This window comes from Eschrichtius robustus, chromosome 14 (genome assembly GCF_028021215.1).
Source record: "Eschrichtius robustus isolate mEscRob2 chromosome 14, mEscRob2.pri, whole genome shotgun sequence".
Lineage (NCBI taxonomy): Eukaryota > Metazoa > Chordata > Mammalia > Artiodactyla > Eschrichtiidae > Eschrichtius > Eschrichtius robustus.
The window spans coordinates 27,369,696-27,384,397 of NC_090837.1; the positions used below are offsets into that span (position 1 = coordinate 27,369,696).

The following is a 14,702-nucleotide window of genomic DNA, read 5'->3' on the forward strand; positions in this document are numbered from 1 at the left end:
TGTCTGGGGAAGGGAGGGAAAGGCAAGGCGACCGGTGATTCCTCGGGAGGGCCCCTTCCAAGTTCGCCCCCAAGTTTGCGCGCGGCCGCGTGGGGGCGGGGGCCGCGCGGAGGGGCGGTGGCGCGGCCGGAGGGTGGGGTCTGGCGCGCGGGGCGGGCGCTGCCGCCTGGCCGGCCGCGGCTGGCCCTGGATCAGGGAGCCGATGTGGAATTTCCTGCCCGGCCCGGCGCCCCTCCTGCCGCCCCCCGCCCGGCCGCGCACTCCGCTTCCGGCCGCTCTCGCTGCGGCCGCACCCGCGCCCGCCCCGCGCCTGCCCCGCGCCGCATGGAGGGCGCAGGGCCCCAGGGGGCCGGGCCGGCGCGGCGCCGGGGAGCCGGGGGGCCGCCGCCGCCGCTGCCGCCGCTGCTGCTGCTGCTCTGGCTACTGCCCGGCCCCGCGGCGCCCCAGGAGCTGAGCCCGCGCGGCCGCAACGTGTGCCGCGCGCCCGGGTAGGAGCCGGCCGGGCTGGGGGAGGGGGCCGGAGGGACGCCCGGGGCCGGGGGGAGGGGACTCCCAGGACCTCCCTGAGCCAAACGTGCGGGCCCCTCGGGCCGCCCTCGCCGACGCCGGCTCCGCTCCAGGCCGAGCCCGGGCGCCGGGCCACGACGGTGCGTCCGAGGATACCCCGGGCGAGAAGCGGGCGAGGGTAGAGCGGAGGGCAGCGGACGCCTGGAGGGCTGACACACGGGGTACGAAATTTCAGACCCAGGAAAAGGGACCCTTGGGCCGGATTGTGAAGGCCGCAAGAAGACGGGAAGCGCATTCCAAGCCCATGGCATGGCATGTGCAAGGGCTCAGGCACACGAGTGTGGCTCGAGCCGTGATGGAGGGAGGGTGAGCGTCCAGGAGAGATGGAGCGAGGCTCCTGAGAAGAGGGAGCCGCGGAGATCTTGAGGCAGGCGAGTCGGAAGGACAGATTTGTGTCTTAGAAAGAGCGGGCGCGGGTGGGAAGAGGGTGGTAATGGAGGTGGGCGTCGAGGAGCCTGAGCTCAGAGTGGACCAGAAGCGGGAATAGAAAGGACAATGACGTGCGCCGGCATCGGGAGGATGGGGGACTCCCGGGTGGGGATACGGGGTGCAGAGGGGCGGCGCAGAGGTGGGCGCCACGAGGAGCCGGGCTGGGGAAGCCAGTGTGGGACAGGAGGGGACAGGCCCTGCCGGAGGGCGCCGGGCCCAGGACCTTGCGCGGAGGGCGAAGAGCGCAGGCCAGGACCCAGGAGTGGGCGCAGGAGTCGGAGGACCCGGTCGGTCTGTCAGAGGCCACTGCGAGGTCAAGGGCATCTCCGCGCGGGGGCGAGGAGCCGGCGTGAGGGGGTGCCTTGGCGCGGGCGGGGGGCGCCAGGCAGGCGGGAAGCTGGAGAAGCATCACGGGCTCCTGGCGGGTGCGGTGGGGGCGCCCTGGGCCGCAGGGCCCAGGGAGGCCGCGTCTGGGGGCAGGCGGTCGCGGCAGACAAGGGGCTGTGAGGGGCCGCGCGGGGTTTCCGAGCTCGGATCCTGAGGCGCGCAGACCCCTCCCCGCTGCGAGCCCCGCCTCTGGGGCGGGGGCCGGCCTGGCCCGCCATCTGCTTCACATCGACGCCGCCGCCGCCGCCTCCCGGGCCTCCCGGGCCTCCCCGGCCCCAGGAATGCAGCGGCTGTGGCGGGCGGGGCCGCCTGGAGAGGGGGAGGGCGCGATCGTCGCCGGCCCTGTCCCTCCGCCACGGCCCTCCTTCCCTGTGGGGGTCCGTGCCGGCGGGTGCGGGGGGAATCCGATGGCAACCCAGAGCTGTCCGGAGCCTGCTCCACTCCGCCTCTCCCCGAGATGTCCCATCACGCGGCCTGTTCCAGTAGCCAAGAGCCTGGGTTGGGTTTCAGATCCTGGTGCCACCTCTCCCCATCTGAGTGGCCCCGGGCACAACGCTTAACCCTTCTGGGCCAGTCCATACTCCTGTCCAGTGGGGTTGGTGGTGGTAGAGGAGGGATAACTGTGATCCTGTGTGGAGCTGGTTAATGGGAAAGACGGCACTCCCCCATCCCCCCCAGGGTCTGGACCATCTCTTCATTACCTTCCCAAGGCTGGGCATTGCCAGGCTCCCACTAGCGTTCCCTCCCCCCGGAGTCAGGAGGACTAGGGCAGGGAGCAGCTCTCAGTCAGTAAAATCCCATACACTTACTGTGTGCAGGCCTCTTGTTGGTGCAGGGATACAGCTGTCCTGTGTGGAGGAGACACAGCAAATCATCTGACATCTGGCAAGGGCTGGGGAGGAGGTGTTCAGTTGGGGGGAGACCCAGTGGGAAGTGATGAGTGAGAGAGGCCCGTGGGAGAGGAGGCAGAGCAGGGTGGCGTCTGGGGCAGGGCCCTGAGTGCAGAGGGCCTGTTGGAAGCACAGGAAGGAGCCCTGGGGGCTGGGACGGGGATGGTGGAGGAGAGGCCACAGGGCGATGGGAACCCCCGTGGGCTTTGCACAGAAGAGGGGCAGGATGTGACCTGGGTTGGCTGTCAGGTGGCAGATGAACTGGGGCAGGAGGGCAGAAGGTGGGAGAGAACCAGGGAGGGTGAGGGTGGCTCTCACAAGGCTGGGCGGGCGACAAGTGGCCTGTCCCATCCTAGATCCAGTTTGGAAGATAGAGCTGGCGTGTTTCTCAATTGATCCACTCTGGGAGAGAGCAGAGTCCCCTCCCAACCTCCCAGCCTGGAAGGACAGTCTTTACCCTGAGATGGAGAAGACTCGGGGTGGGGGGCGCTAGTCGGGAGGAGGGCCCCCCTCGAGGCCTCTGAGGCATTGTCAGTGTCTCGATGGGACCTAGGGAGCTTCCCTAGGGAGCTAGAGTGGACAGAGCAGGGGAGGGAGGCAGGGGGTGGGGCAGAAACCAGGGGAGGGGTGCCCAGGGGGGAAGGAGGAGAGTGGGGCAGGCATGGAGTCCCAGGGGGTGTGGAGGCAGAGGAGCTTCCTGTCTGGACGGGAGAGAACGGGACAGACACTGGCACAGTGAGCAGGCAGTGCTCTTGGGGAGCTTTGCCGAGGTGGCTTGGGCAGGTTCAAGATGAAGTTTTAAATCACCGCAGCATCATTTGCAGTAACAGTGATCTATGGAGGGGGCAGCCTGCAGCACAGCCTGCTTGCTGAGCGGCCTGGATTGACACCCCAGGGTCCTGCCCTAGTGTAGGAGCTACCCCTGCACTGGGCCATCTTTCTTGTCATCTCACTTTCATAAGATCTGGGAAAATGGGCCTGCCAACCTAGCCTGGCCTTTTCTGCCAGCCCGTCCCAGAAGGAAAAGTCCCACAGACTCATCCTCCACGTGGGCTCTGTCCTGCCGGGGAGCAGGCTTGTTAGCTCTGTTGGGTGGGGCCTGGGCACCAGCCATGCTGAGGGGACCAGGTGAACTCAGGGACTTCCTAGAGCCTGCTTAGCATGGGCTGGAGCTCACAGCACAGCTTCGGCTGAGCTCATAGTTTGTGCTGAACACATCTTGACTCTCTTAATCCTCCTGCCAAACCTATGGGCCCCATTCTACAGATTTAGCAGCTGGAGCTCAGAGAGGTAAAGTTCTGTGCCCAAGGTCACACAGCAAGTGGCAGACCCAGGCATCCAATCCACCTTAGTGTGGCCCTAAAACCAGGCTCCCAACCCAATTACAGAGCCATGCAGCCAGGTCGTCCAGGATGGAAGGTGGTCAGTGTTCCTGGGCCATCCCAGCAGGCCATCTGGTGAGGCTGCCTGCAGGAGGGACCTCTACAGAGGCTCTCCATCCAGAGACCTGGGTTCAGACTGGCAGAAAAGGCAGGAGGGTGATGGGCCCTCAGACCTGGGTCTCCCTACAGATGGCCATCTCGGAGCCCCAGGACAAGGCTGGGTGGGTGGGGACAATGGGGGCCAGAAAATCCAGGCCTGCTTAGTGTTCCTGTCTCTGGTTTCCAGTTTTATTTGTGGAAAATAAGCTGGCCCATTCCTTGAAGTTTGGGGTTTTATGGGTCCTGTTCCCCAGGTCCCATATCTTTGGCCCAAAGGAGAATCCAGCCCTTTCTGGGAGAGGGGGCTCCCTTGGAGTCCGGGGGCCCCATCCAGGGTGTGGTGATCATTTCGAGCTGGGAACGGTTGGGGGGCATCTTCTGAGGGGTGTGATATGGGGCAGCTGCAGCCTTTCCCTTCTCAGGCCATCCCACCCCCACCCCAGGGTCCTCAGGCCCCTCCCACCTCCTCCCACCACCACATCCCGGTTCTAGATTCACATCCTTCCCAAGAGGCCCTCTCCTTTTCTCTGAAGTGTGAATGATGGCTGTGTGCTTTTTGCATTTGGCTGAAGTTCTAGGTCTGATGGGACCCTGCAGAACTGCAGCCTTAGTGTCTGTTCCTTCTCAGCCTCCTTTGCCCCACAGTGTGGGCACACCCCACCTCAGCCCTCATGGCCCTCACCAGTGGCCATGGCTTCACTTGGGCAGGGCCTCCAAACCTTTGTGCCTACACACCTCATCAGCCCAGGGCTTGGGAGGCTGCACCACCCTGATATGGGACACAAATTTTTTACCTCCTGTACCATGTAAAGCCAAATAAAATTAAACAAGATTTTATGAAATTTCACGGAGAGGACATTCTAATGTTGCCTTCCTCCAGCCCAAGTCTCGCCCTGGTGCTCTGCAGCCCTCAGTTTTACTCTCCTTACTCAGACGGAGGACTCCCTGGGTGTACCTTGCCCCTCCCCAAGTGGACACCTTGCTGTGTCCACCTCGCTCAGAGACTACCCATCTGCTTTGGTGCTCCAGTTGGGCATCCAGATGTGCCCACCCGGCCCAGCCAGTCCTGGCACTGTCCAGGTCACGTCATATCTGGATCCCTGACACCCATCTGGCCAGACCCCCACCCCCAGGGATGCCCTAGACCTCTATGCCTGAGCAGGTCCTGGAGGCCCAGGGACCTTTGCCCCACCCCCACCTCACTGCTGCCCCTCCTGGGACATGTGGGGTCTCTTCTCTGGCCTAGTGGATGGGGGAAGAGGGCACAGATCAGGAGGAGTGGCGAGACCCCTTGTAGAGGGAACTGGGAAGTCCCTGGAGGTGGTCTGCCATCTGCCGCCTCCCAGTGTCCGTTCTAGAGGGCTGGAATTTGTGTCTTATTCGCTTCGAGTCTCCCGAACCTACAGCAGTGCCGGCCACACAGCAGGGCCTTGATAACCACCTCCCTAGGGCAGGGTGGAGGTTGCTGGGGGACCCAGCGAGGACTAGGAGTGGGTCCCGAGCTCAGGCGCCCTCTCTCTGCCTGCAGCTCCCAGGAGCTCACTTGCTGCGCTGGCTGGAGGCAGCAGGGGGACGAGTGTGGGATCGGTGAGTAGGGCACCCTGGGACTTGGGCAGGGGGCGGGGTCACGGAGAGGAGGGTTAGTGTGAGGGCTGAACTCGCAACAACTTGGGCGCGTCTCGTTCGCAGCTGTGTGCGAAGGCAACTCCACGTGCTCGGAGAACGAGGTGTGCGTGCGGCCGGGCGAGTGCCGCTGCCGCCATGGCTACTTCGGTGCCAACTGCGACACCAGTGAGCGCGGATTGTGGCGGGCACGGGGCAGTGGGGCAGGATCCCAGAGATGGGCGGGGCCTGAACTGGAGGCGGGGCCTGTGAGTGGGCGGGGCCTGAGTCGGGTGCGGGTCCCCGGGGGCGGGGGGCTGGACGCGGGCAGGTTCGGGCTGGGTCTGGGCCCCCACGCGAGCACCTGGGCCTCCCACCCTCTCCGCTCGCTCTGCAGAGTGCCCGCGCCAGTTCTGGGGTCCCGACTGCAAGGAGCTGTGTGTCTGCCACCCACACGGGCAGTGCGAGGACGTGACGGGCCAGTGTACATGTCACGCGCGGCGCTGGGGCGCACGCTGCGAGCATGCGTGCCAATGCCAGCACGGCGCGTGCCACCCGCGGAGCGGCGCGTGTCGCTGCGAGCCTGGCTGGTGGGGCCCACAGTGCGCCAGCGCGTGCTACTGCAGCGCCACGTCGCGCTGCGACCCACAGACGGGCGCGTGCCTCTGCCACGCAGGCTGGTGGGGCCGCAGCTGCAACAACCAGTGTGCCTGCAACACGTCGCCGTGCGAGCAACAGAGCGGCCGCTGCCAGTGCCGCGAGCGCACGTTCGGCGCGCGCTGCGAGCGCTATTGCCAGTGCTTCCGCGGCCGCTGCCATCCGGTGGACGGCACGTGCGCGTGCGAGCCCGGTTACCGGGGCAAGTACTGCCGCGAGCCTTGCCCTGCCGGCTTCTACGGCCTGGGCTGCCGCCGCCGGTAAGCGCGGGCCCCGGCCGGGGAGGGAGAGGAGGGGCAGGCGCCGAGGGAGCCGGGGTGAGGCGGCCCGGACCCCGCCTAGCCTCCCGCCCCTTCCCCAGATGCGGCCAGTGCAAGGGCCAGCAGCCATGCACGGTGGCCGAGGGCCGTTGCCTGACGTGCGAGCCCGGCTGGAACGGCACCAAGTGCGACCAGCCGTGCGCCACCGGCTTCTACGGCGAGGGCTGCGGCCACCGCTGCCCGCCGTGTCGCGACGGGCACGCCTGCAACCACGTAACCGGCAAGTGCACGCGCTGCAACGCGGGCTGGATCGGTGACCGGTGAGCAACCCGTGTCCGCCCCAGACACGCAGACCCCAGCCGGCCTCCCCCGATTGCCCTCCGCGGAGGGCTCTGTGGCTTAAGGGTCGTTTGCCCTGTTTCCGCTGACGCCCCCTCCCCGCGTTCCGAGGTGTGAGACCAAGTGCAGCAATGGCACCTACGGCGAGGACTGCGCGTTCGTGTGCGCCGACTGCGGCAGCGGCCACTGCGACTTCCAGTCGGGACGTTGCCTATGCAGCCCGGGCGTCCACGGGCCCCAGTGAGTGCCCGGGGACCCAAGGGGTTTGAGGGGTCTGTATCCGGCACTGGGCTCCAGCCAGACCCCAGGTGCTGCTGCGTTGGCCGACCAGGCGGGACCCAGGCTTGGCCCCTCAGCCTTGGCCCCCATACTTCAGCTAGGGAGCGACAACAGGCTCTTTGGGGCAGTTTCCTGCCCTGGGGTGGAGCCGGCGCTCCAGCGGGATCTGGCGACCAGGTCAGCCTGTGGCCAGTGGGCTCCTTGAAGGCTGCAGGGCTGAGGTGACCCGGAGATGATGTGGAATGAGCAGGGACCTCCACGTACAGCCAAGGATCTCGTCTGGCAGCCCCTTTTTCCCCCACAGAAGAGTCAGCCCCAGCAATGGGCACTGCGGCCAGTGTCCACGACCCGTCCCCCAGACTCCGTCTCGCTGGAGTGCACACATTTGTTTCCAAAACATTGATCACTCAGGGTGTGCTGGAGGTGGGGGTGGGCTGCAGTTCCCAGAGAATGGAGAACCCGGGGCCGGGGCTGGCTGGCCGCGGGGGCGAGGGCGGGAGGCGTAACCGAGGGCCGCTTGGCGCTCCCAGACCCCACGCCCCTCCCTGACCTCGCGCCCCCGCAGCTGTAACCTGACTTGCCCGCCCGGGCTCCACGGCGTGGACTGCGCCCAGGCCTGCAGCTGCCACGAGGACTCGTGCGACCCGGTCACCGGTGCCTGCCGCCTGGGTGAGTGGGTGGGGGCGACCCGGCGGGGGCGCGGGGGCTGCCGGCACCTCGCTGACCCTGTGACCCCCACAGAGACCAACCAGCGAAAGGGCGTGATGGGCGCGGGCGCGCTGCTCGCCCTGCTCCTCGGCCTGCTGCTCTCGCTGCTCGGCTGCTGCTGCGCCTGCCGCGGCAAGGACCCCGCGCGCGGGTGAGGCTTCCAGGTCCCTCCCTCCCCCGGTTCCGGCCGCGCGGGGTCTGCAGCACGGCGCGCCCTGGGGGGCCCCACCCTTCGTTAGCTCAGGCCCCGCCCTCCCTGAGTTTCTGCTCCCGTGGGCCTCTCCCGGCCTTAGGCCCCGCCCCTCCGCTCAGGCCCCGCCCTCCCTGTGGGTGGGCTCCCACGGGCTCGCCCCGCCCCTCTGGCAAGGCGCGGCCGCGCCCCTTCGCTCAGACGCCGCCCCCGCAGGGAGCTCTCGCTTGGGAGGAAGAAGGCGCCGCAGCGCCTATGCGGGCGCTTCAGTCGCATCAGTATGAAGCTGCCCCGGATCCCGCTCCGCAGGCAGAAGCTGCCCAAGGTCGTAGGTAAGGATGACGTAGGTAAGGAGTCTCCGAGGAACACCCCCCGACGCAGGAGGCTGCTGGGAAATGGGTGTGACGGGGTCGGTGTAGGAACTGCAGGGCCTTGAGTGTCGATGTGGGGGCGTAGGGAGGTGCGACCAGGGGGAGGAAAGAAAGAATGCGGATGCAGGGGAGCCCTGGAGGAAGGCAGGGGTCCTACGTGTGCGGGCAGGTGTGGGCCCTGTCTCGGTGACTGTGACTGCATGTGTGGTGTGGTGGGGCAGTGTGGACTGGACATCCGCGGCCGTCAGGCCCCCGCAGTCTGCGGGAGTGAGTACACTGTCAGTCCTGATGCGAGCCGCAGGTGGACGCGGGCACCTGTGAGTGGGAATGCCCTGCCACAGGAAGACCCGCCCCCGGCCCGGATCCCCAGCTGTGCCCTCAGGCTGGTCCCTCGGCCCCCACCCTACCTCAGGACGGGGCTGGGTGCGGGGCGGTGCTGCTTCTCTCCTGCCTGCACTGACTCACACCGGGGTGGAGTCTCTCTGCGTCTTTCCCACTTGTTTCCAAACATGAGGGGGATGGGGAGATGAAGTCTCCTGGGAGGTAAAGATGCAGACAGCTGAGAAAACCCCTGGGCCCACTCAGCAGAGTGGGATCTATGGGCACAGATGTGGGGGCTGGAACCCACATCCCATTTGTGAGAGGGGAACAGGCTGGCCAGCCTCTGGGATTCCCCCGTTGTGGGGTCTATGTCTGTGGAGGCCGTGCCTAGGGGTGCAGCCTGCTGAGACGGCTGAGCCAAAGGGTGGCTTCACCACTGCACATTTGCATTCAAAAACTGCTGCAAGACAGGGTCTGAAGCGTGGCTTGGAGTCCCTGATGGCCTCTCCCAGCCAGGTGCTCTCTCTTTTCCCAACTTTCGGCCCGACCTCGCTCAGCTCCGTGGCCGTACACTAGCCTGTTGAATTGCCTGTCCCACCCACTATCTTGGGGTAGGGCTGGCTTGGGTCCCTCCATCATTTGTGGCAGGAGGGCTTGCAAGGGCACTGGCTGGGGCAGGCGGGGCCCCTGGCAGCTATGCCTCCCTCCTTCCCCAGTGGCCCATCACGACCTGGATAACACGCTCAACTGCAGCTTCCTGGAGCCGCCCTCGGGGCTGGAGCAGCCCTCGCCATCATGGTCCTCCCGGGCCTCCTTCTCCTCCTTTGACACCACGGATGAAGGCCCTGTATACTGCGTACCCCACGAGGGTGAGTACCCCTCTGCTTGGCGTGAGGACCCCCCTTGCTCTGACCCAGTGAAAGGTTCCAGCTGAAATATCTATGCTCTGAGGGACAGGCAGCATGGGGAGGAAGGGCTAGTGATGCTGTTAACTGGGGGGTGGATACACAGTTGAGGTTGCAGAGTGGGGTTCTTTGCTGCCCAGCACCAGACTGGGGTAGGGTCTGGGGAGGTAGCCACAGCCTAGGTTCACTTCTGGGGAGACCAGGCAGAGAAAATTCCGGGCCTGGGGAGGAGGTGGCAGAGGAGACAGGAAATGGGGTTTTCAGGATATGGGGACACACTTTCACCTGAAGCCTTGGCTCACAAACATCAAGAAGCAGCCTGAATAGCTGGGCTTCTGGCCTCTCTCTTCCCCAGACCATCCCCGTGAGTGACCTTGGGCAGGTGACTAACCTCTGAGCCTTAGAAGGCCTTTCTCTTAAAGAAGAACTAGGAATCGAGGGTCAAATGTGGTGATGGTGGCCCCCCAGGCTGGGGATGTGGTGGGGGAGGGGTGCGAGTCCAGGCCGAGTTGGGGCTGCAGCCCAGGAATGAGCCCCACTACCCCAGCCCTCCGCCCCCGGGGCTCTGAGCTAAGTTTGTGGTCAGTGCAGTGAATGTGCCAGGCATGTCTGGATGCCACGGCGACTAAGCGCCAGCTGGGGTGGGAAGAGGAGGGGAGGTGGGGCGCCAGCGAGGGTTTGCTCTTGGAGGCTGGAGGGCCAAGCTCTTTCCGGAGGAGGTGACCGCCCCGCTCTTCCCTTGTCAGAGGCGGCAACCGAGAGCCGGGACGCGGAGGCCCCCACCGCCCCAGCCCCTGCCCCTGCCCCTGCCCCTGCCCCTGCCGAGGCGCTGGCTTCGTCCCCTGCACCGGTGACTACGCCCGCGGAGGAGGCCACGCCCCTCCGCGCGTCCTCTGACAGCGAGCGGTCGGCGTCGAGCGGGGACGGGCCCGGCGGGGCGCTGTATGCGCGTGTGGCCCGGCGCGAGGCCCGGCCGGCCCGGGTCCGGGGCGAGGCCCGAGGCCTGTCGCTTTCGCCATCGCCCGAGCGCAGGAAGCCGCCGCCGCCCGACCCCGCCACCAAGCCCAAGGTGTCCTGGATCCACGGCAAGCACGGTGCCGCCGCCGCGCGTGCGCCGTCGCCGCCACCCGCAGGTCCCGAGGCCGCTCCCAGCCCCAGCAAGAGGAAACGGACGCCCAGCGACACGTCGGCGCGGCCGGACGAGCCCTGCAGCCCCAGGGCCCGCGACCCGACGCTGCGGCCCCCGGGGCTGGCCGAGGAGGGGCCGGCCCTCGCCGCACCCTCGCCGCCCCGGGCTCGGGCGCGTGGCCGTGGCCCGGGCCTCTCAGAGCCCACGGACGCTGGCGGTCCCCCGCGCAGCGCACCTGAGGCCGCCTCCATGCTGGCCGCCGAGCTGCGCGACAAGACTCGCAGCCTGGGCCGCGCCGAGGGGGCCGTGGGCACGCAGGGCCCCCGAGAGAAGCCGGCGCCGCCGCAGAAGGCCAGGCGCTCGGTGCCTCCCGCCTCGCCGGCCCGCGCGCCCCCCGCGCCCGAGGCCCCAGGGCCCGAGAAGGCGGCAGCGGGCACGCCCGGATCCGACACCCCCCGAAAGAAGACCCCCATCCAGAAGCCGCCTCGCAAGAAGAGCCGGGAGGTGGCTGGCGAGCCGGGCCGGGTGGGCGCGCCCACCCTGTAGTAGGGCGGCCCCGCCGTGCCTGCAGCTCCCCGGCTTAGCAGCGCTGCTTGCCACCCCGCGTCCCGTGCGCGCCCGGCGTCTCCCGCGGGGGCCCCAGCCCAGAGCAGCCTGGCGGGAGGCTGCGTCTCACTGGCTCAGGCCCAACGGCTCTCCAGGATGGGGTCCCGCGCTCGGGCAGGAAGCCCCATCCCAGTGGCTAAGGCCTGACAGACGCTTTGCTGGCCCTTCCCTTCCCATGGCCTGCCTGTGGAGGGCTCCCACCAGCCCGGGTCTCAAAGGCCAAGGGCAGGAGGGCTCTGCCTAAAGAACACCTCTCACTGGCCAAGAGTGCCTTGGCTGGGTCACCTTCTCACTGGCTGAGGCCAGAAGCACTTCCACCCTGGCAGCCTCTCTCTGGCCAGGGCCTGGCGCCTCTGGCTGGAGGTTCCCTTCTGTGACCCTAGCCAGAGGCTACTTCCACTGGCCGAGCCCCAGGGCACCTGGTTGACCGGAGCCTGGGGAGAAGGGCTGGTCTCTGCTCCTCAGGAGGCTTGGCTGTCTCCCCACCCACCCCAGCCCCACCCACGCTCTCCCAGCCCTAGCCTCCCCAGCCCTGGCCCCTCCGCTGTCGAGCTGGTTTTGATGGCCTCCCACCACCCCACATGCCTGGGAATCCGAGGGGCAACTCCAGTGGCCTGTGGAGACGTATTTATAGGCCCCCGGCAGGGCTGCTCCCACCCCATCCGGGTGCCCCAGGATGGGCTCCTCCCGGCAGGGGCTTGGCCAAAGCTTTCTTAATAAAGTGCCTTTTTTCCCCCCGTGCTCTGACTGCTTCCTATCTGCTGGGCCTCTGACAAGGATGTCCCCCCAAAAGAAATTGCGCCAGGACCCCTCGACCCAAGTGGAGCCTGGGAGCCCAGGTGTGGGTCTCCCAGGACCACGCTGGAAGTGGGTCATGTCCATCTGCCCATCCTTCACCTGTTTATCAAGTTTACTGGGCACCCACCTCGGCCTGCCCCATCCTGGACTGGCAACCTGGGATGAAGGGTATGTAGGAGCAGATAGAGTGGCACCCTTGGCTACGAGGAAGGAGCTGGCGCGTGGGGCTGCTTCTGCCCTGCACCTTCCCCACTGCCCACTGCTGTTACACTTGGGGCCTTGAGCTGTTTGGTGTGGCTGGGGTGGGTCAGAGGCTGGGGCCAGGGGGCAGCAGGCCACGGGCACAGCCTCCAGCCGGGCCGCATCTGGCACAAACAAGACAGTCTGGCACCACACAGAGCCGCGCTGTCCATCTCAATGGGCTCCCTGTCCTCAGCCGGAAACTCTCCCGGCCCGAGAGGTGGGGGGAGGGGGAGAGCCCACCTGGCCCAGAGCCCTGGCTGGCCCTGCTGGCAGTCCCCCCCACTCCCCTGCTCCCCCGCCCAACCTCAGCCTGCTCCCACTCTGGCCTGACCTTCTTTCTGTGGCCATTTGTCCTAATGTCTTCACTGCTTCTGGCCCTCAGGATGGCCTCACAAGTGACCTTCCTGAGCTCCAAAGCCTCACTTTTCTACGGTGTCCGCTGTCCCTCGTCCATCTGGGCTCCTCCCATCTCCCTGCCTCTGCCTAGCAGGCCTTTTCCTCACCTTTTGCTGCCAGCTCTTTCGATCAGGAGATTCTGCCAAGATTCTCCATTCATCTCCCCACCCCCGCCCCGTAGGCCCCAGCACGACCAGAGTCTGACCAGTGCTGGCAGCTCAGGGATCTCACCTGGCAAGTTTCTTGCCCTCTGGCCAGATGCCACGTGGAGGTAAACGTCAGTGACATGTACAGGGGCTGAGCCACCTGAGTGGAGATGGCCTCATGGCACAGGCGGGACATCTGGTGTGGCTCCTGTGGCCGTAGTCCCTGCATCTGGCCTGGTCAGGCAGCACGTGGAAGGCAGGCTCCCTGTCCCCGGGGCACGCACCTTCCCTCGAGCCAGCTGGGCACCCTCCCAGCCGTGGCCCTGCGCCTGGCCAGCCTCATCCCTTCCGGCACCAGGCCATGCTGGCTGCCGGGGCTGAGAACACAGGCTTAACGTCAGCCAGGAAGGGCAGCTGCCCAGCTGGGCTCAGCAAGGGTAGGGCAGTGGCTGAGGAAGGTGGTGGAGGCAGTGAGGTGGTTCGGGCCACAGTCTTGCCGTGCACCCCCCACCCACCATGTGCCACCCTGCCGCTCCCCAACCCCCGAACCCCTGCTCCAGCTCGCCTGCTCCCTGGCCTGGATCAGCACCGTGGGGCGACCAGAGCTATCGCATCGGCCAGGCCTTTCCTGGGGCCCCTCTGCCTCCTGCTCTGGGAGACTCCAGGCATCCAAGACCCTGAGCTTCAGGAGCCCCTCTGTGTGGGTGCCTCACAGAGCAGGAGCACCTCCCGCACTTCCGGCAGCCAGCCCTGCCACCCTGGGGGCCAGATGCTGTGGCCTGGAGACCAGGCAGGACCTGGCCCAAGAAACCCCCCAGGATGATCCAGTAGCCGCCTGGAGAGGGAGCTGCTGGGACCCCCTCCCCACCCCCATAGGCCTGCAGCGGTGCCAGCTCCCAGGGCAGGCGCCACAAAAGGGAACCGCAGCTGCTGGAACCTCCGTTGCCATGGGGACGAGGACCACAGGACCCACATCTGGTAGCGATTGAGGAGGAAAAATTATGAGTCGTGGAAAACGCAAATATTTTTTGTAGCACAGAGCACAAAGGAGCGGGAGGAATGTGGGACTGGAGAAGGCCTGAGCCCTGCCGGCTTTCAGGCGGGGACGGAGAACATATCACACAGAGGCAGAGCTACACCTACACACACACACACACACACACACACACACACACACGCATGCACACAGACGCACAGTCAGACACACACACTGAAACATACCCACACCTACAGCCAGACCCAAAGAAAAACAGAGATACTCACCACCAGTAGACTCACACCCCCGGACGGAAATGGACAGTCCCACCAACACAAACACGCAGAAACGCTGAGACAGAAGCCCTGCCACACCGCACACATGGACCAGAAGAACCAGTGAAACACCAGGAGAGACGCACACACTGAAGCAAACATGCGTGTACAGGGAAGCACACTCACCCTGCGAGACACACACAGACAGAGAAGACTCAGCAGGGACGTCCCTGGCGGTCCAGTGGTTAAGACTCCGAGCTCCCACTGCAGGGGGCACGGGTTTGATTCCAGGTTGGAGAACTAAGATCCCACAGGCTGCACCGCAAAAACAAAACAAAACAAAACAAAACTCAGCAGCACACACGATACCACCAAGCTTGGGGCACCGAGACGGACATAACCCTGCAACGCAAAACACACCCCCCAACTTACAGAAGCGTCGGGAGAGACACAGACCCTGCAACACACACACGCGGACACACACACACAGCCAGACCCATAGCAGCACCGAGAGCACTCACTCAGTCCACCACACACGCAGGAGAACCGAGACAGGATGATGATACTGAATTTATCTGAGCCCCATGCCCGAGATTGCACCCTGCTGCAAGCCCAGAACAGGCCAACCCTGAAAGGCTGTGTTGCCCTCTCACATGCCAGACCCCTTCATTCTTCCTTGTGACTCCCTTGATCACCTGCCTCTAAAAAACCCCAGCCGCTGCCTCTCCTTGTGATGTTCCTTGTTAG

The 14,702-nt window shown here is 65.9% G+C and overlaps 1 protein-coding gene across 1 annotated transcript; it reads left to right on the forward strand.

Moving 5' to 3' along the window:
* The first annotated feature begins 324 nt into the window (after positions 1–324).
* Positions 325–11,862, forward strand: SCARF2 (scavenger receptor class F member 2). Its single transcript, XM_068562755.1, has 11 exons — positions 325–488; positions 5,283–5,341; positions 5,444–5,545; positions 5,754–6,273; positions 6,375–6,593; positions 6,724–6,852; positions 7,457–7,560; positions 7,633–7,750; positions 8,006–8,121; positions 9,198–9,350; positions 10,133–11,862. The coding sequence occupies exons 1-11, from the start codon at positions 325–327 to the stop codon at positions 11,059–11,061; spliced, it is 2,613 nt and encodes an 870-aa protein (XP_068418856.1). The 3' UTR covers positions 11,062–11,862.
* The last annotated feature ends 2,840 nt before the right edge of the window (positions 11,863–14,702 follow it).

Bases quoted from the DNA above. Each gene is read 5' to 3' on its own strand.
- SCARF2 (XM_068562755.1), top strand. From the start codon at position 325: ATGGAGGGCGCAGGGCCCCAGGGGGCCGGGCCGGCGCGGCGCCGGGGA. The intron at 6,853-7,456 runs GTGAGTGCCCGG...GCGCCCCCGCAG, and splicing joins CCGGGCGTCCACGGGCCCCA to CTGTAACCTGACTTGCCCGC. The intron at 7,751-8,005 runs GTGAGGCTTCCA...CCGCCCCCGCAG, and splicing joins GGCAAGGACCCCGCGCGCGG to GGAGCTCTCGCTTGGGAGGA.